Source organism: Macaca mulatta, chromosome 10 (assembly GCF_049350105.2).
Source record: "Macaca mulatta isolate MMU2019108-1 chromosome 10, T2T-MMU8v2.0, whole genome shotgun sequence".
Lineage (NCBI taxonomy): Eukaryota > Metazoa > Chordata > Mammalia > Primates > Cercopithecidae > Macaca > Macaca mulatta.
Genome location: NC_133415.1, coordinates 63,867,708 through 63,888,924, shown reverse-complemented (window position 1 = coordinate 63,888,924; position 21,217 = coordinate 63,867,708). Strand labels below are relative to the sequence as shown.

The following is a 21,217-nucleotide window of genomic DNA, read 5'->3' as shown; positions in this document are numbered from 1 at the left end:
GGTGCTTTGTTGTGTATGTAATTGTTAAATTTTGTGTTCCTGCGGAGAGGATGATCGGTGGGAGCTTCTATTTGACCATTTTGCTTCACCTCCTCCAACACTATTTGTTATACAGTTTGTTCTTTCCCCCCTAATTTGAAATGCCACTTTCATCATATATCAACATTTCATAACTGTCTAGGTCTATTTCTGGCTTTCATTCTGTTCTGTTCTTGCCCCAGTAACTCTCTGTTTTAATAACTATGTCTTTATAATGTCTTAATATTCATTTGGGAATATGGCCCTCTTTTTGTTCATCTTTCTTAAATTTTTGCTTACTGTTTCTCCATATTTGCTCTTTTAGAATCAATTTATTTCATCACACAAAAATTAAGATTTTTGATGGATATTTAAAATAAATGTAAAAAGCACAAAATTATATTATTATTTATTCCTGAAGCCCTCAACATGTATTATTATTTTACACTCTGTATGGATTATTCCTATTAGATAAGGAGCAGGGTAGATCCAGAGTCTTGTGGGACCTAAAGTCTGACCCATTCAGGAGCCCTTTTTAAGGATAGTAATGCAAAATGATGAATGCAGCATTAGATGCTGTGCCTTGGAGGGACCTGTGCTGGGAAGATGCCCGAACCTCTAGCTTTATTAGCTTCATGGTAAACCTGCTTCAGACAAGCAGTCTCACTTAGAAAGAAAGTCCTGACAAATTGTGCCTTTACGCCCACTAGAGTAAACCAATAGTTCATGACTTCTAAATTACTTAGATGGTATACTCCATAAAATAACAATTAAATCTGCAGCTTCAGTAATATTTTTAGTCATGTGTTACATAATACCACTGCCTCAGCTTTCCCCAGGATAGCACCTCACATTTGAGGATCTCAAGGGGCATTATGAACATTCACTCATTAAACTTCGTAAGACCCCAGAGACACTGGAGAGAGATCCAGCTTCACCTTGCCCAGTTCTGAAATGCAGTCACCTCTAGGGATGAACGTGGCAGCTACTTAATAATCAACTGCAACACCTCACAACAGTTTAGTCACGGCAATTAGTCTTTGTAGTTGGTAACTGTCTCACGAACATCAAATGATTGGCAGTTAAGTCACCAGGATTATTAGTTTACTGAAAATCTAATCCAGTCTTTAAGACTTTTAACTTTTTAATAATCTTTTCCTAATGATAAAAGAAGCATGCACAGCGAATGTCTACTTTTAGTTGCATTTTTTGTAGTTCTTCAAACTTAAAATGGGAAAGAAATATATTTTTAATACATTGAAATAGGTAATTACTGATAATAAGTTTTTTTAATTCACAAGTTTGCTGCTGAGCAAAAGTAATCAATGATAGTAAAAGTTGGAAGAGCGAATACCTTCGAGAGGAGTATTGACTGGACGGGGAGATGAGGCAAACTTCTGGGTGCTAGAAATGTTTTATATGTTCTTTTTTTTCCTTTTTTTTTTTTCTTTTTTCTTTTTTGAGTTGGAGTCTTACTCTGTCATCTAGGCTGTAGTGCAGTAGCACAATCTTGACTCACTGCAACCTCCGCCTCCCAGGTTCAAGTGATTCTCCTGCCTCTCCCGAGTAGCTGGGATTACAGGTGTGCACCACCATGCCTGGCTACTTTTTTGTATTTTTAGTAGAGACAGGGTTTCATCAGGCTGGGCTTGAACTCCTGACCTCAGGTAATCCAACTGCCTTGGCCTCCTAAAGTGCTGGGATTACAGATGTGAGCCACTGTGACCAGCCAGTTTTATGTATTTTTATAGGTGGTTGTTATTCAAGAATAGATACATGTAGAAATTCCCTGAGCTGTACACTTTTCATATGTGTGTTAATCTCAACAACAAAGTTAATTAGCTAAAAAATATGCTGCTCTTGTCATGATGAGAATGCTAGAAACCCCAGATAGTCTTATTTGGAAAATTCTGCAGGGTGCAGGACATATCACGAGCTAGAGATACGACAGTTTTTGTTTTCCTCAAAGCATCTTTCTTCAGAAGAGGGATTCTAAGTGCTTTACCCTCTCTTCTCAGGACATTTTCTCTTCATGCCAAAAAAGCTGCTTTTTCATGCTAGGATGTGACTCTCTGTCTCATTGTGCCTTCAACATTATGTACCTCTCCAACTATGCCATTTACACTTCCCTGGGCATCTCATTTGTCTCTTAGAATTTCATTCACTTACCTATATCTTTGCCAAAGTAGGCGTAACATATTAGCGACCCAGATATTTGGGGTTGAGAGGCATCTGCAGGGGCCATTGTCGTAGCTGGCACTAGAAGAACACCATGGGAGAGGAGGAAGCAGAGAGGATCCTGGCTGCTCTGGCCCTGCAGTGTCTGATGTGATGCTTGAAAACAAGAAGGCAGAGCAGCATGCCCACACTCGCGGTGGCAGCAGCAGTCTCTGGAGCCTTCAGCGGGCCCAGGGTCCCTCCTGCATCTATGGCAGCACTTCTGGGGAAGGGCAGCTATGAGCAGGGCATCCTAGGGCTGCTCTGAGCTGAGGCCCAAAGGCTGAGAGCAAATGTCATGGCTGAGAACCCCCAGCAGGGCAGACACTAGGTGAGGCACAAAAGAGAGGACATCCTCCAATGATGTTATCTTCTCCCAGGTCGCCCTCTTTAGGCACGGAGAGATTTCAAAAGAGAAAGAAAGGAGGGGAGGAGGAGGGAGAAAGACCTTTTTAGACAAAATGGGAAATTTTTTTTCTTCTGTAATTTTTAGTAAAGGTTAAATACATGAAGCCTAAGCTACCCTGATTATTGACTTTCCAGAACTTACTGAAACACCAATGCTCAGCTCCAGTTCTTCTTGAAAATAATTTCTATTACAAAATAAAAAGTGAGCATTGTGACCGCTGGCAGAACATGAGTTCACAGTCTTTCCAAACAAAGAGAAAGCAGCCCTTGTGCTAAACCTTGGCATTCAGCTAACTCTGATGTAACTCACTGTGGCCTTTTCCACCTTCTGCCTGCAGATCATTTCAAAGCCCACCATCGAGGAAGCTGATAACCCATTGTTTGTAAACTTCAAAAGGGGCTGCTATCAAAGGATCCCATTGCCCAGGGCTGGCAGAGGTTGAGGGCCTCCTGCTGCCCAGGCCTGGGCCAGGTCCATTGCCCATCTTCCCATCTTCACAACTCCCCTGGGCAGCATCATGCAGATAAGGGCACAGAGAGGTGGAGGGAGGGAGGAACTAGCACAGGATCCCTCCTCAGTGTCAAAATCCGGGTGGGCTGCAGAGACCTGCTCTTCCTACCTCAAGGTACTGCTCTCTAGAATAAAATTCTTCAGATCTATTGTAGCTTAAAAACATGTGACCATGCTGTCTAATTTCCTGTGGTTCTGCAGATATTTATCGTCTATTTTCTGTCATTATTCTATCCCTTCTCTCAAAGATGCTGAGCTCAGGAGTAGCAGCCAGGGTTCCCAAAAAATAGTCGAGGAGTCGCAGGAACCTGTCTTTCCGGATACCATGGAAAACATCCAGGTGAGAGAGACCATCCTTCCATGCCTAGGGTAGGGGGATGGGCCTGGGGGCTACTTGTGACATCAGGGGCATCTCTGGGGCTGGGGTCACTACTGAGAAGTTCTAATGCCTGATGCAGAAAAGGCCTCACTAGCAGTAAGCACACCATGAGCTGGGGGCAACAGAGGCCTCTGTGTTTGTAACGGACATATCAAAGCCTCACTGGTATGCTCCAAAACGCAGGTCAGAACAGAATGTCCGCCTTTCCCTACCTTGCTCCCTGACTTCAGGAGGCTGAGCCAGATAAAACTGCTCATTTAAACTCACTGGGAAATACAGGCTTTCTGAAGAGACTGACACACTATCTGCATGCTCAAATGGGACAGCATTTTCCTTCCTTCCCTGACTGGGCCCAGCAGACACAGAAACACCTGCCCCATCGCCCAGAAAAGTCTCCTCCCAGCAAAGAGGGGACTCAGGGGAGACCTGAATCTTTTAAAGAAGATTGTATGCATGGATTAGATTGATGGAAATGAAGCTGATGAATGGAATTAATTTTGTGTGTGTGTGTGTGTGTGTGTGTTGGTTTTTTTTTTTAAGTTCAGCATTCTTTTTATGCTAAGGTGCAGTAACAGAGACTGGATTTATTCTCCTGCCTAAAATAACCAAAATGTGGCTAAAATATAGGAAACACTGTTCATCACTGTAACAAAGGCCAGCGATGCCTGGGAGATGGGAGACAATCCAAGTGAATCCTGTGGCTGCCCCAGCTGACTGCCTTTACAGAGCTTCTAGGATACAATGCAGGGCAGGAGGAGCCAGAAGACTTCCCAAGTCTTTAAGTCCATGCAGACTAGAGCGACTCAAGTCTGAAGGATGGAGTACTAGAAAGGACAGAGTGTGCAGAGAGAGTCATCAGAAGAAGATCAGTCAGGCAGTCAGCTGAGTGTTGATCACCCCAGGCACGTGAGGAAACTCCTTAAGGCCAGGCTGAGAAAAGAACCTCTGAAAAGGATGAGGATTAATAGTGCCCGTGCCTGTACGAAGTTAGGAATAGTGCCTGTTCTCACCAGTCAGACTGGAAAAGCTTATAACTTGCAAGAGAGTGCACAAAAGAGGCTTGTGGAGAATAATTAGTTCTAGAGAGGGCAGAGCCCCAGTCTTGCCTAACAAATCTTCAGAGCAAGAACTGAAAAAATCAAAGTAACTTAACTGAGTCCTAGAACAAAGTACAAGACTATCTATAGGAAATCAAAATTCCTCAGCACCCACCAAGATAAAATTCACAATGTGTGGAATCAATAAAGAATTACCAGCACTCAAAAAACTGGTAGTGTATTATGCAAAAGGTGGAGATAAATCAATCAGTTGAAACCTACACACATAGGAAAACATGTTAGAATTAAGGGACAAAAACATTGAAACAGTTATTATAACTGTATGTTCCAAAGGTTAAGGAGAGACATAAAAGATATAAAAATGCTCCAAATCAAACTTCTAGAGATTAAAAATTACAGTAAATAAGATGAAAAATACACTGGAAAGATTAACTCCAGGTTAAGCATTGCAGATGAAAGATTAGTGAACTTGAAACAAATATAAATGGGATTTTAAAAAAAGATACATATCAGTGAGTTTTGGGACAACTACAAAGACCTGATATATGTGTAACAGAAGTCCACATGAAGAGAGAGACGCTAGGACAGAAAAAACATATTCGAAGAAATAATGACTGAAAAAATTATAAATTTGATGAAAACAATATACTCACAGATACAAGAAGCTCAGCAAACACAAGAACATGAAGAAAACTGTACCAAAGCCAGTGGAAAACCAGTGATAAAGAGAAAATCTTAAAAGCAGCCAGGAGTAGGTTTGGGGGAAGTCAAGTTAGGAACAGAGGAACAAAGATATGAATAACAGCAGATTTCTTATTGGAAATAATACAAGCAGAAAGATAGTAGGATCACATCTTTAAAGAAATAGAAGAAAATGAACTCCACCCTAGAATTTTATACCCAGTAAATATCTTTCATTCAAAATAAAATGTGAAATAAAGAGTTTGCCCTACACAGAAAAGGTGGAAAGATGCATCACCAGCAGACCCACATTATGAGAAATGTTAAAGAAAGCCCTTTAGGCAGAAGGAAAATTATATCAGATGGAAATTTGGCCCTACACAAAGAGTTGAAGAGCACTGGAAATGGTAACAAAGTGAAAAAAAGTATACGATTTTATCTTTTTAAAAGATAGTGACTTCACAAACAAAAATAGTGTGGGGTTTATAACATATGTAAAAATAAAATGTATAACAAGAATAGCACAAAGACCTTGAGAGGAGACCCGAAGGGGAGAAGTATACTATTTTAAGGTTCTTATATTAAAACTAAAGTGCTATAATATCTAACCTAATGACGGTCTGTGATAAGTTAAAGATGTACCACTAATGTTACAAATCAGATTCAAGGAGTTATATCTAATAAGCCTATAGTTGAGATTAAATATCATCATAAAAATACAAAATTAGACCAAAAGAAGACAAAAAGGAAAAAGGGAGCAAAGACTAGATGGGACAGATAACAAGATGACAGACTTAAACTTAAGTATGCAATAATTACATTAAATGTAAACGTTCTAAATGTCCCAATTAAAGAGCATATATATAAAGCAGATATAGGTGGATAAAATGCAAAATTCAGTTGTATGTAGACTATAAAAATGCCATTTAAATATAAAGATACAATAGACTAAATTTAAAGAATGGAAAAGGATACACCATGCCAACACTAACCAAAAGTTAGCTGGAATGGCTTTACTAATTTCAGACAAAGTAGATTCCAGAACAGAGAATACTATAAGAGATTACAAAGGCCAAGAGAATGTAACAATCTTAAATACTTATGCACCCAATAACAGTGATGATGGGTGCACCAAAATCTCAGAAATCACTAAGGAACTTTTCCATGCAACCAAACACCAACTGTTCTCCCAAAAGTATTGAAATAAAAAAATTTAAAATTTAGTAAACTTAGTCAATATACAAAAAGGATAATCATGACTGAGTAGGGTTTATTCTAGGAATGCAAGTTTGGTTTAACATAAGAAAATCGGTGTAATTCACCATTTAACAAACTAAAAAAAACCCATATGTTTATCTCATAAATGTATAAAAGGCATTTGAAAATCTAACATTAATTCCTCATAAAGACTCTTAGCACTCTTTCAATTTGATAAAGGTTATTTTTGAAAAACTTACAGCAAAACATAAGGAGCAAAAAGTTGTAGAACTGCAAAGATAAATTAATAAAAATTATAGTTAGAGATTTCAGTATGCTCCCCTCAGTAACTGATAGAATAAGTAGACAGAAAATCAGTAAGGATAAAGAAGATTTTAATGACAGTATTGACCAGCCTTGCCCCACCTCCTGGCCTGGATAGCTGGAGTGCAGCACAATGGCCCTCAGCATCCCATCAAATGTGACACACTGTGAACAATGTGGAGCTTGTGGGCTGCAGCCGTGGTGACTGAGGGAAGTGCTCTCTGGATGCTGCATATGGAACCACTGTGTTCTCAGTGTGTCAGTTCACAGATAGACACGAATGAATAATAACAGAAAATGGTATGGAACAGTGGGCATCAATGTCAAGATGATGCTGAGTAACACCCTACAACTGGATGAACTCATGAGTGAAGAGTATGAGAAATATGTAAAATCCATTGAAGAGTGAGAATAGGACCTCTCAATAAACTAGAATGAAACAACCTAATTCAGCATAGTTGTCTTAAAGTAATAGATAGAAATGACATGAAATAGCAACTTTTGGCATTACCAGTGGATAAAGAAACTACTCCCAACACTGCTGCTGGAAGAAAATAGGCTTTTTCTAAAGATTTCAGACAAATACAATATGCATCTTTTTCACAATACTCTATGCTTTTTAGACTAGGCTCTAGTTATAATATTTAGAATTCATGAAGTTTTCTATGGTGAATTAGCTATAAAAATTATGTATTTCAAGGATAACATTATATCTTCAGCTTTATGTAATATTGTAACTTGCTTACATCCATTTGTGGATTTGAATCAAAATACTTAATGATCTTTGCATTGAAAGTAATTTGGGAGTGGAAAAAGATTTTGTTAAAACTGGCAAGCCACATATAGAAGAATGAAGCTAGATCCTCATCTCTCACCTTATACAAAGATCAACTCAGGATGGATCAAAGACTTAAATCTAAGAGGTGAAGCCATAAAAATTCTAAAAGATAACATTGGAAAAAACTCTACTAGACATTGGCTTAGGCAAAGACCAAGAACCCAAAAGTAAATGCAACAAAAACAAAGATAAAGAAATGGGACCTGATTAAACTAAAAAGCTTCTGCACAGTGGAAGAAACAACCAGCAGAGTAAACAGACAGCCCACAGAGTGGGAGAAAATGTTTGCAAACTCTGTATCCAACAAAGAACTAGTATCCAGAATCTACAAGGAACTCAAATGAATCAGCAAGAAAAAAACAAATAATCCCATCAAAAAGTAGGCAAAGGACATGAATAGAGAATCCTCAAAAGAAGATTTACAAACAGCCAACAAACATATGAAAAGATGCTCAACACCACTAATTATCAGGGAAATGCAAATCAAAACCACAATGGAATATCACCTTACTCGTACAAGAATGGCTATCATTTAAAAATTAAAAAACAACAGATGTTGGCTTGGATGTGGTAAAAAGGGAAGAGTTTTTCACTGCTGGTGGGAATGTAAACTAGTACAAGCACTATCTAAAACAGTATGGAGATTCCTTAAAGAATTAAAAGTAGAACTACCATTTAATCTAGCAGTCTCACTACTGGATGTCTACAGAATGGAAAAGAAGTCATTATATGAAAAACACACTTGCACAAGCATGTTTATAACAGCACAATTCACAATTGCAAAAATACGGAACCAGACTAAATGCCCATCAACATAGAGTCTTTTGTCTACACATTGGGTACAGTATACACTGTTTGGATGATGGGTGCACCAAAATCTCAGAAATCACTAAGGAACTTTTCCATGCAACCAAACACCAACTGTTCTCCCAAAAGTATTGAAATAAAAAAATTTAAAATTTAGTAAACTTAGTCAATATACAAAAAGGATAATCATGACTGAGTAGGGTTTATTCTAGGAATGCAAGTTTGGTTTAACATAAGAAAATCGGTGTAATTCACCATTTAACAAACTAAAAAAAACCCATATGTTTATCTCATAAATGTATAAAAGGCATTTGAAAATCTAACATTAATTCCTCATAAAGACTCTTAGCACTGTTTCAATTTGATAAAGGTTATTTTTGAAAAACTTACAGCAAACGTCACACATAATGGTGAAAGACTAATTCTTTTACCCTTAAAGTCAGGAACAAGTTAAGAATGTCTGCTCTCACCACTTCTAATCAAAATTGTACTGGAGATTTGAACCAGTGCAGAAAGAGGAAAAGAAATGAAAGGCATCCAGATTAAAAAGGAATAATTAAAACTATCTTTTACTCACAGACAACATGACCACCTATGAAAAAAATCTGATGGAATCTACAAAACAGCTACTAGAACTAATATATACAAAATTAATATGGAAAATTTAGTTGTATCTCTGTATAATAGCAATGAACAATCAGATCGAAATACTATCTAAAACAGTACAAATATTAAATCTGACAAAAGATATTCAAGACTTCTGTGGTGAAAACTACAAAACATTTCTGAGAGAAATTAAAGAAGACCTAAATATGTGGAGAGATATTCTATATTCGTGGGATATTGAATCTTTAAATCAGTTCTTCCCAAATTCAGCAAAATCCCAATCACATTTTCAGCGGAAATTTTTATAAAAGTTTAATTAATTGATTCCAAAATTTATGTGAAAATGGAGATAACCTAAAACAGCCAGAGCAACTTTGAAAAATAATGAAGCTATAGGATAACACTAATTGATCTCAAGATTAATTGTTATAAGATTCTTTTTTTTTTCTCTCCGTTGACCAGACTGGAGTGCAGTGGCATGATCTCAGCTCACTGCAACCTCCGCCTCCCAGATTCAAGTGATACTCATGCCTTAGCCTTCCGAGTAGCTGGGATTACAGGTGTGAACCACCACGCCTAGATTTTTTTTGTGTATTTTTAGTAGAGATGGGGTTTTGCTATGTTGGCCAGGTTGGTCTTGAACTTTCAGCCTCAAGTGATCTGCCCACCTTGGTCTCCCAAAGTACTGGGATTACATGTGTGAGCCATTATGCTTGGCCTAATTATTATAAGGTTATTGTAATGAAGATAGTGTAATATTGGTGCTAAGGTCAACAGTAGGTTAATGGAATAGAATAAAAAAAAATCAGAAATAGACTCAATGTATATAGACAACTGATTTTTGACAAAGGCACATGGCAATGTAGTGGAGAAAGAATAGTCTTTTCTTTCTGAAACAATTGAATATCCACATACAAACTTTTAAAAAACTCAATCCATACCTCATACCATATACAAAAATTAGCTGCAAATGAATCATAGACTTGAATGCAGAATTCAAACCAATATAACCTCTAGAGAAAACATAACATACGAGAAAACCTTTGTGACTTTGGGTTAAGTAAGATTTCTTAGAAACCACATCAAAAGCACAATGCATAAAAGAACAAATTGACCAATTAGGTGTCATCAAAATTTAAAACCTTTTCTTTTTGAAAAATACTGTTAAGAGAATGAAAAGGCAAGCCACAGACTGGGAGAAAATATTTGCAAATTACATATCTGACAGAGGACTTGTTTCTACAACATGTTTTTAAAAACTCTCAAAACACGATAATACAAAATAAAAAAACTAATTAAAAATGGGTAAAAGATTTGAAGTTTCCAAAAGAAGACGTCACATGAAATGACACTCAATCTCATTAGTCATTAGAGAAATGCAAATTAAAACCGCAATCAAATACAACTGCACATCTATTAGAATGACCAAAACTAGAAAGATTAAGCATTCCAAGTGTTGGTGAGGATGCAGAGGCAGTATGGTGCATCCACACCATGGGTACTACTCAGGGACAAAGAGGACTAAAACACTGATGCGTGTAACAGCATGGATGAATTTCAAAGTAAATATGCTGAGTGAAAGAAGCCAGATCAGGAGTAAATGCTGTTTGATTTCAGTAATATAAAGTTACAGAAAGTACAAACTACTCTATAATGACAAAAATCTTTTCAATGTTTGCCTGTGGTTGGCAGAGGAGAAAGGGTGGAAGTGAGAGGCACGTAGGAACATGGAAGCTTGGGGGGTGATGTGTCATGTTCATTATCTTGATCGTGGTGATATTTTTATGGGTGTGCACATAAATCAACGCTTTTCAAAAAGTACACTTCAACTGTATGTAGCTTATTGTATGTCAATTCTGTTAGGTTGGCACAAATTACTTTTGGTGCACAAATAGTTGCAGTTTTTGCCATTACTTTAATACAATTACTTTTGGTACAATTACTTTTGCACCATCATAATACCTCAATACAATAGTTTTTTTTTTTTTTTAGAAAAAACTTAGTGCACCTTTCAAGTTAAACAGAAGAATATGAATAATGGAGTAATAACTAACATCTCTAGAGAACCAGGAGGCGCCTGCACTATGCTAAGCCTCTGTTTCTCTGTCTGTCTGTCTTTATTTTATCCTCATAACACCCTTATGAAATAGATGCTCTTCTCATCCCCTTTTCACAGAGGAGGAAACTGAGGCTACATAGTGTTCCCAATGCCACAAGGCTGGTAAGCTGTAGAGCCGGGGTCTGAACCCCGGCAGCTTGCTCCAGAGCTTGGACTCTAAACCGCTGCAGGTGTTGATTAATTTTCATGTCTTGCTGTCATCATTTTCAGGGAAATATTGCCAAAGAAGCTGCATCCGAGGAAGCTTTAACAGCAGTCCAAAGTGGAAGTGTTAGTGAACCAGAGGTACGGTTTGAGGAGGGCCTTTGCGTGCCCCCTGGCCACCCCATGGGTTTCACACCCCTCCTGACCTCCCTGCCTGTCGTCACCAGTTCACACCTCCCACCTCCTTTAGGACGTGCTGCACCAAGCCTCACCTCCTTACGTCTTCCCCTGCTGTGATTAATCTTTTCCTCTGTATTCTCTGCACGGCCTGTACCGTAAGCTGCCATTTCTACATAAATTATTTGCAAAAATTTTAGTAAATACAGCTTATCTCTCCTTCCCATTGCCCAAAAAGAAAACATTTTGGAGAGGCAGAACATTTGTAAGGGTTTTCTCTGTATCATATGCACATATATACACTCATGTCTGTATCTAGGTGTGTTATTAATGTATGTCATTCACATGCATCTCGGGATTTGGGAAGTCCTCTCTCCTGTTACAAATTCAGGCCAAGGAGTGTAGCATCTTCCACCAGTGCAGTGGCCATCCCTGGGGACTTCCTCATCCTTTCTTGGTTTCCCTTCATCCCATCCATGCCTTTGCAGGTGGTCCCTTGACCACTTCATTGGAGTGTCCCTTCTTGTTCCCTGCCAGAAGCCTGGCGGTTCCGGAAGAGATTGGCAGGTTCCTGTGAATCCTGCTCAGGATCTCGAACTTTTTCCTAAGGAGCAGAGGAGGGTGTTGTAGGCCTTTGAGTGGGAGATTGGTACAATAAGACATTTTTATTCCCTGATGATGAGCACAGTCCTGGAATTTCAGTAGTTTCCCGAGAGCCTCTTGGTGATGGATGGACTGACTCAGGAACAGAAGCCTAGAGCATCCTTGAAAAGGGAATGGAACATGGGTTTTAGTCATATTCATAGAGGCACTGGGACAGATTCACTGAACACTAAGCCCAGACACTGAAGTTCTGCCAGAGGGCCAGGTTCTCCAGCCCTGCTCCTCTCCGAATTCTGACAAGTAAAGGAGTCTACCCAGAAGTCAGCTAGGGATTGAAGTACCCCTTTCTCATGGCTAACACTGAACCAGAAAACAAAGCTTGGACCGATAACCCAAATGGGCTTCCCATTTCTCCTTACTGAATTAAATGCCCCCATGTGGTTGTAGGCAGGCCTTACCCGTGGGGCAGGGTCTCCCCACTCCCGGCTAATTACAGGGAGGGGAGGAGAAAACATGCACCCTGGAAGCAGGATGTGCTGCCAGAAAGAGACAGCACAATGCAGGCACAGGGTCCAGTTTTTGAATCTCACATTAGCGTGTGCTGTTGGAGCCCCACCCATATCCTCTAGCACTTACTCTTCCTGAGCACCCTGTGAGGACAAGGAATGCAAGTGCCTGGTCTTCCTTCCATGCCGTGTTTGCAGCAGGGCAGGCTGTTTGGGGAAGCAGCCATCAGCCAGTGACTGAAGGGATTGGAGAATCAATACGCCAGCTCCTTCACCTCTTAGATGGGACCACTCTGCACTGTGTTCTCTAGGCAACCAGAGATCCAGGTGGGATTGATTCACTGTAGTCACCCACATCTTGAAGCACCCCATGCTGGCAGCCTCCCCTTCCTCACCTCGCACGCCACTCCTCTTACAGAATGTCCTGGCTTTGCTCCCCAAATGAACTACTGACTCTCAGACTCTGAGTTCAGGGTGTGTTTCTGGGGCAGCCCGCACTAGGAGACCCACTGACCAGTCGGTCACTCCCTGTGCCCTAGGGAGGAAAGTCGGGGTGTAAAAGAGGACAGCAGTTTTCTCTCTAATACTCCTAAGAGGGTAGCCGTTCCCTTATGAACCCAAGCAAGGATGTGGATGGAGGGCCAGGATGCCTGCCCCCACCACTGCATCAAACATGTTGGAACCCCACAAGATACCTGAGTCAACAAGGTGGATTGATCTCCTATTTTTATCTCCTCTCCCTACCGGAGAAAACCACTGAAATGACAGTAAAGGAATAAAAAGGGCACAAATCCACAAAGATGAGATGGAGAGGAGATATTGGAAGATAAGCACTTTAAAAATATTGAGAATAAAAAAATCAATGGAGGAGTTTACACTGGCTTAGCACAGCTGAGGAAGGTGAAACTCAAGCATCTTTATGAGAGGAGAGACTGGTGAAAAGTGTGTGAATTCTGCACAAGGCTGAAGACTGGAGGTTTGCAGAAGGCAGGGTGAGGAACTGGGCTGAAAAGCTGGGCAGTCTGGTGTGGAGTGACTGGAACACTGGATCCCTGCAGACTCCAGTTAGGTTGTCAGCCACACCCCAAGTGAGAGGATAAAATGACTATTCTCTAGAGAAATTAAACAGAGGCTGCTGCTAATTCAGATTTAGCCTGTGCTGCATGGGCATTTTAATGGCGAAGGATAGAGAACAGACAAATGGAATTCTCCACTTCAACAGAGGAATCCTCAGGCCCTCCTCCAGCCACACCCTCTCGATGCCAGGAGCCAGGCCTTGTATTAGTTTCTATTGCTGCTGTAACACATTACCCCAAAGTTGGTGGCTTATAACAACACAAATTTATTATTGTGCAGTTCTGGAGGTTAGAATTCCACAATGGGTTTGAGTGTGCTGAGCTTCAGGTGTAGACAGGGGCATGTTCCTTCTGGAGACTCTGGGGGAGAATCTGTTCCCTTGCCTTTGCCAGCTTCTAGAAGCCACTTGCATTCCATGCCCTGTGGCCCCTTCCTCCATCTTCAGAGCTGGCAGCACAGCATCTTCGTCCCTCTGACTCGGACCTGCTGCCTCCCTCTTAGCAGATCCCTGTGATTCCACTGGGCCCCACCTGGATCATCCAGGAGCATCTTCTCATCACAGAACCCTTCATGAGATGACATCTGCATAATCCCTGTGCCCTGAAAGATAACATATTTACAGGTTGCAGGGACTAGGACCTGTAACATCTTTGGGGGCCACTGTTCCATCTACCACAGTCCCCCATGCAGGATATTGGAGAACTTAAGTCCCCCCAAAACTGACAGGCCCAAAGAAAATACCTTCAGATAATGTCACTGAAGGTGGCCACCCAATAATAATGCCATATCTCTGCCTGATCACCCCATGAAGTGCCCCAGTTAGCCAGTGTCTGTGGAGTTTTGTCTCTCAAGCATGTTGCTTTTGGGAAGCTAAAAATGTGCTCTAGTGATATAAGGGCCTAAATGATGCACAGAAAAGACAAAGAAAAGACCTGGAACTTACGAAATAGGAGCTGCAATACAGGCAAGCCGGCAGAGCTGCAAGTCCAGATTAGAGGGAGAAAAAAGGAAGCTCATATATTATCTCAAATGCCTGATCGTTTGGAAGATAGTAGTGACCAACACTTGGCAAATCTGATAAAGCAAGTGAAAAATTTAGGAAACCAAGTGAATAAAAACTAAGCACACAAATGAAAACATTGTCATATTATACTACTTTCCTCAGCAACAACAGAACTTACACATTCATATTAGTGTAAATACTTATGGATTTAACCCTGAATTGTGATGTAATTATCCTGGGGGATAAGATGTGGGGAAGAGGGTAGGATAAGAGGGATTAATCTAGCCCCTACATCAATATCCAGTAGGAAATTCTAAAAACTAATGAATTTAGAAATAGCACCATAAACATACTGTTCAGAAATATAGAGGTAAATACCCAAAGAAATGAAAAGGTTGAAAGTTCTGTTCAATGGAGGTAGAGACTTGGAAGGACAGAGAACTGCTGATTTTCTTAATAAATGTTTGGTGCTGATATTATTTTAAATTTTTCTATATGCATGTATTACTTTGATTTAAAAGAACTCCATGAGGGATCTCAAAAGGAATCATCTTCTGAATTGTGACACCTTTTTAGATGCATCTGAACCAAGACAGAACAGCCTCAGCCCTGACTTTCCAGGTGGCTGTGGTCCATTTGACCTTCCTGGGCTCCACCTCCCCACCACAGTTACTCCCAGGACCACCTGACCAGTCCCAAGATTCAAAAATTCTTGTATCACAATGAACACAGTTTTAGGGAGAGAAGTATTTTGCTTCCTGAGTTATTATAATATGTATATAATACTACCACGCTCTAATGTCTACCCCAGGATGCAGTTAAAATATGGACCCTATGTCAAAGGCCAACTGAAACTATTTATCTCGTGTGAGACCTTCATGTGAGAACTAGTTTTTTTTTTTCTTTATTATTATTTTTTAAATTTTAAGTTCTGAGATACATGTGCAGAACGTGCAGGTTTGTTACCTAGGTATACTCGTGCCATGGTGGTTTGCTGCACCTGTCAACCTGTCATCTAATGCCCTGCCTACATTAGGTATTTTTCTTAATGCTCTCCCTCCCCTTCCCCACTCAACCCCCCGACAGGCCCCAGTGTGTGTTGTTCCCCTCCCTGTGTCCATGTGTTCTCATTGAAGAACTAGTTTTTAAAAACATTTTATAAATTTTGAGTATCTCATTAAGAACCTCTCCTTAAAACTAGGCCTGGCCCAGGATGAGTTGTTTCGGGTGAGACAGTCACACCTGTCCTCAGAACGGTGTCATGTAGAGATAATGCAAACACCAGCCCAGTAAATTACAGGGAATTGACAGGATTCTCATTGGCTCCTCCTGTCTCCTTGCTCTAGGACATAGAAAAACTCAGTGATGTCTCCACTGGATATGCACAGGATCACCGTGTCAGCAGTAGGAGCTTGGCATCGCTCTTACTGCCTGAAGAGCCCGTCCACTTCCGCCCCATCTACAGGGGAGCCTCAGCTGCTTTTTGTATTCAGCTGTTTTGTATTGATGAGAAATACGAAGCAAGGCAAGTACTGACCTTCTGGCTGGCTGTCACAGTGAGAATCTCTTCTGGCATTGGTGGCCCAACATTTTAACTTTACAAAGCCAGTAATTTCCAAACCTGGCCCTCATCCTAATCTCCTGGGGAATTTTTAAAAACCACAAATTCCTAAGCCCCATCCAGAGATTCTGGTCCATCAAATTTTAACAAGGGCTACAGAAGTGGGCTAGAAAGCTGGCCCACCTATGTAACAATTGGGAATCTGGAAAATTATCACTTATATAACCACATGCTGCTCCCATTCTGTAAAGTTTGCATTTCTTGGAGAATTTGGATTTGGGTTACTGGTTTTCTAGAGTCTTTGGTTGCAAGTAACAGAAAATCCAACCAAACTGGCTTGGGAAAAAAATTGAATAATTGCCTCACATACCTAAGGATAACTCCAGTGATGAGACTAATTTAAATATGGCTTGATCTAGGATTTATTTAGATAACCAAATCAAGGACCAAGTTTCTCTGTCTACCTCTTCAGCCTGTGTATTAGTCTGTTTTCATGCTGGTGATAAAGACGTACTCAAGACTAGGTAATTTATAAAGAAAAAGAGGTTTAATGAACTCACAGTTCCATATGGCTGGGGAGGTCTCACGATCATGGGGGAAGACAAAAGCCACATCTTACATGGCAGCAGGCAAAGAGACAATGAGAGCCAAGTGAAAGGGGTTTCCTCTTATAAAACCATGAGATCTCATGAGACTTATTCACTACCACGAGAACGGTATGGGGGAACTGCCCCCAGGATTCAGCTATCTCCCACAGGGTCCCTCCCACAACACTTGGGAATTGTGGGAGCTACAATTCAAGATGAGATTTGGGTGGGGACACAGCCAAACCATATCACCCTACTTCCCTACTATTGGCCCCTTTCTCAGAGGAGTGCCCCATCCTGGGCCTAAGACCACTGACAGTCTCAGGTCTGCATCAAAATCCAGTGAGGAGGACTTGCCAGGATGGGCCCAGCTTTTTCCAGCCAAAGTCCCATGAGGGCTGACAGGACTGTGTGTTCATTCCTGAGCCAAAGGCTGTGACGAGCCCATGCCACAAGGAGATGGAGGAGATGGACTCCATCCCTTAGCTCGTGCTCTACCCAGAATCTGCAGCTGGTACCTCAGCTACATGGAATATCTGAGCGAGGGATAAGTTGACACCCAACAGCAATCCAGCAAGCAAGGAGGAAGCATGCATGGTGCTGGGCTTTGTCTAAAGCCCTGGCGCCCACCAGACCTCATAGCTACCCACCCTGCCCCTCCAGAACACCCATATGTTCAGTGCTTACTGTTCTCCTGTGGTCTGAACACTGGACGCTGCCCTCAGTGCCTGGATGCCACATCTGCTTAGCACCGACTCCTCATCTGTTCATAGAACCATCTCGAAGAGGAAATGATTGGCCCATTTTGATGGAATGGAAGGCTCTAGAATATCTTTTAGATGACCAAGAATAGCTTGGTCATGTTCCCAATCTCCCAGCATCCCCTGGAACCATGTTGTACTTTAACTTTTTTCATCTTGAGTTTTTGGCTTCTATGGAGATCTGGGACATTGAAAAGATAAATTATTTTTATTCTAATTGTGTTGTAGACATCTAAAAACTTGTAAAGCCTTTCTATATTTGTTGCTTTATATTTATTTTATCAGTACATTTAAATATGATTGTGCTTAGAGTATACTTTTTGAATTTTGAAACAGGAATTTGATGACACAGTGTAGTTTGCCTATGAACTTACATCTGCAGCTAGTCAGAAAATCTTCAACGGATAAAAGGGAAAAAGATCAGAAGCAGCCTATAATATTTCCCACCTCTCCTCTTAACTCTTTCAAAACAGGTGGGAAGGATCGGAGGCACAGAATGACCAATTTTGTTTTGGCTTTTCAAATGCACAGAGATTATTAATTGATGTGAAAGTGCCTTCAGTTCTGCAGAATACTTTATTACTGGCATACGAAGCTTGCGACTTATGCACCCCATTAGTGTTCAGCTAGACACATGTTCTGACTAGTGGTTGGCTAATCACTGCCCGAGGGGAGGGAGCTGTAAATCTCTATAAATGTCCACTGATGTTGCATTTGCTTGCAGGGCAGTGACAGTGCTTACTGTCTTGTTTACAGGTCGCTGGATTTTATGAATTTTGTTTTCAGTCTTTTTTCTGTAAGTACATGCTGAATTTTGAGAACTGATTTTGTAAGCTTAGAGAAGTTATATAAAAGTAAAATGTCATAAATTTATTATGCTATGAATGTTGAGGTTTGTGTTCTGAGAATAAGGTCAAATGGCATGTCATGAACTCATAAAAATAGAAAGTATTGTCATTTTCAAGAATTTGTAAGTCATGCTATTTTAGCAGTTCTCTTTAAATGCAAAATTTCTTTTAGACATAGCCTTACCAGTGTTTTATCAGAATCAAATCATTTATAGTAATATATGAAAATGTCAGAAATTAAAGTGAATGACACAGTTATGTTATTTGATAGATTATATTGGCTGTAAGTGTTCTGAAACTATCATAATGCTTTTCTGAGGATAGCAAAGTAGGGACTTGTTGATTTTCAGGTTGGTATTTCTTTCTCTACTAGTTCCTCAGGCCTGACTTCATGCCTGTCTTGTAGAGGGGGCTCAACCCACATTGGTGAATGGGCCTGTAGGCTAATATCCAAGTGCAAATAAGATTCTCCATGTCAAGGTGTCCTGGGCTTCTGCCTACATTGTTGTCTCATTGTTCCCTAGGGATGGAGATCCAGCCGAACTCTCACACTTCTTTATTGAAGGAAAGAAAATGGGGAAGAAAGTTTTGAGGGACAAAATGTGTTTTTATAAAGACAGGCCTGTTAATTAAGTCAACAACTGTACTTCTTCAGTTGACTGATTTCAATAAAAATATCTATTGCTTTATATTTCCTGGATACTCTTTCTCATGAGGCAAAAACAAGTATACTTTAATTATTTTGTCTTAAAACTATGTGATGTTGAGTTTTATTTCCTCATTTTTATTATGATGAAGCTATGTAATAAGGCAATACATTCTCCATCATAATTTTAATAAATTGATTATTAAGGCACTTTCAAAACAACGTGGATTACCCTAAACATAGGATTTACAAAGTTGGTTTCCCTCAAAGACTCCTCAAATAAATTTCACTAATTTTAATTATTTCCTATTTTAAAGTCCATGTAAAGGTAAATCTTTAACATTATAAAAGTAATGCTGGCTTTAAAAAGTTACAAGAGCTGTTTACATTTCAATTCTATTTGACTTCGGAACATGGACGACAGGAAAAAAATAACCTTGATTGCTTCATCCTTAATCCTTCAAATCCAAGATGAAGCAACTCATTATAGTTAGTCTCCCCCTCCCAGAGGAAGCCCACCCAGACTTGGCACCCAGTCCTTATTTTCAACTTGAGTATTTCAGCAACTTGACTCTCAGTTTCCCCAAAAGGAGTCCTGCTAATTTGCTAAAAAGAAGGAAGATAAGGTCAAACAATGATTCACTCCTTTGAGCTGCACAAATGTCCCCAGGGTTTTGGATTAGCACAAGTAATGCCTTCACAGGGTTCAAGAGGAGGCGAGATCCCAAAGGGACAAATTAGCTTTGGGAAGAGCAGGCTGCTTCTGCAGGGACCTGGCAGAGGATCAGGCAGCTGCGTGAAGCTCAGATAGCCTAGAGCAGCACTGTCCAGACATGGATTGTGGCCACATCGGTAATTCTGAATGTTCCAAGAGCCACAAGGAAAAAAAAGAAAAAGGAACAGATGAAGTTTATATGATAATATCTTTTATTTAACTTAATATGTCCCAATCCTGTTTTTAAAGAGACAGGGTCTCACTTTGCTGCATGCAGTGTCGCAATCATAGCTCACTACTGCCTCAAACTCCTTGGCTCGAGAGATCGTCCTGCCTCAGCCTCTCAAATAACTGGGACATGCCACCATGCCCAGCTAATTAAAAAAAAAAATTGTAGAGATGGGATCTCGCCATCTTGCCCAGGCTGGGCTCGAACTCCTGGGCTCAAGTGGTCCTCCCATCTTGACCTCCCAAAGTACTGGGGTTACAGAAGTGAGCCACTGTGCCTGGGCAAATGTAATCATTTCAACATATAATCAATATGAAAACTTATTAGTGAGCTATTTACATTCTTTTTCTCATGCTAAGTCTTTGAAGTCTAATATATATTTCACATCTATAGCACATCTCAATACAAGTCCTGAATTTTCATCAGAAATAGTTCATCTGTATTTAGATGTTATAAAATTTACAGTTGGATAAGTAGATTCACACAAACCAAGCACACGTAAAACTTTTCCAGTAATGGAATTAAGTATCAGTTTTTTTTTATTTAAATGAATTTAAATGAAATAAAATTTAAAATTTAGTTCTTTTGCCATACTAGCCACATTTCATTGTCTACTGTACTGACAGGGCAGGCCTAGAACAGGTGAATGACAGCCCTCAGGACATGCAGGACCTCTTGTGTCTACTAACTAAACCCACTGCCTAAGTTTAGTCATGCTCATGGATCTGTTCATCCAACTGGGATCATGTCATGATAAAATACATACACGTTGGTTTATGGATAGTCACAGAATTTTAGAGCCAAAAAAGGCCGTAGTATCATCCTCCCGTCTCTTAAGAGGAAGGGGCCACTGGTATAAGGTCACTTAGGAAGCAAGAGGCCTTTGCTAGGACACCATGCTACCTCACTGACTTTGTGACACAAGTGAACTTGCAAGTATGAATTGTCTTGGTTTAAAAACTACTTCCCCAGAAGAGTTATGCTGAATGACTGCCATTGTTTATAAGATTAATTTATTCAGGTTTCAGTGAGACACAAAGATACTTTTTCCATGCTCTTGTAGTTGCTTATTTCGTGAATTTTATGTGATTATTTTCCAAATTACAGGAAAGGTAATTTGAGTATCCTCTCCTTAATGAACACATTTTGCTTCTAGTTTTCTTGGTGTTTGTTAGAGAAATTTGTTTTTTGATTAAT

The 21,217-nt window shown here is 40.1% G+C and overlaps 1 protein-coding gene across 2 annotated transcripts in view; it reads left to right on the top strand.

Annotated features, from left to right (window-relative positions):
* The window catches only part of CFAP61 (cilia and flagella associated protein 61), a 290,588-nt gene that overhangs the window by 83,979 nt on the left and 185,392 nt on the right, over positions 1 to 21,217 (top strand). For both annotated transcript variants that reach the window (NM_001193937.3, XM_028827214.2), the window contains 4 exon segments: positions 3,403 to 3,494; positions 11,374 to 11,448; positions 16,020 to 16,198; positions 18,339 to 18,378. In NM_001193937.3, the coding sequence (NP_001180866.1) occupies positions 3,403 to 3,494; positions 11,374 to 11,448; positions 16,020 to 16,198; positions 18,339 to 18,378 (386 nt within the window).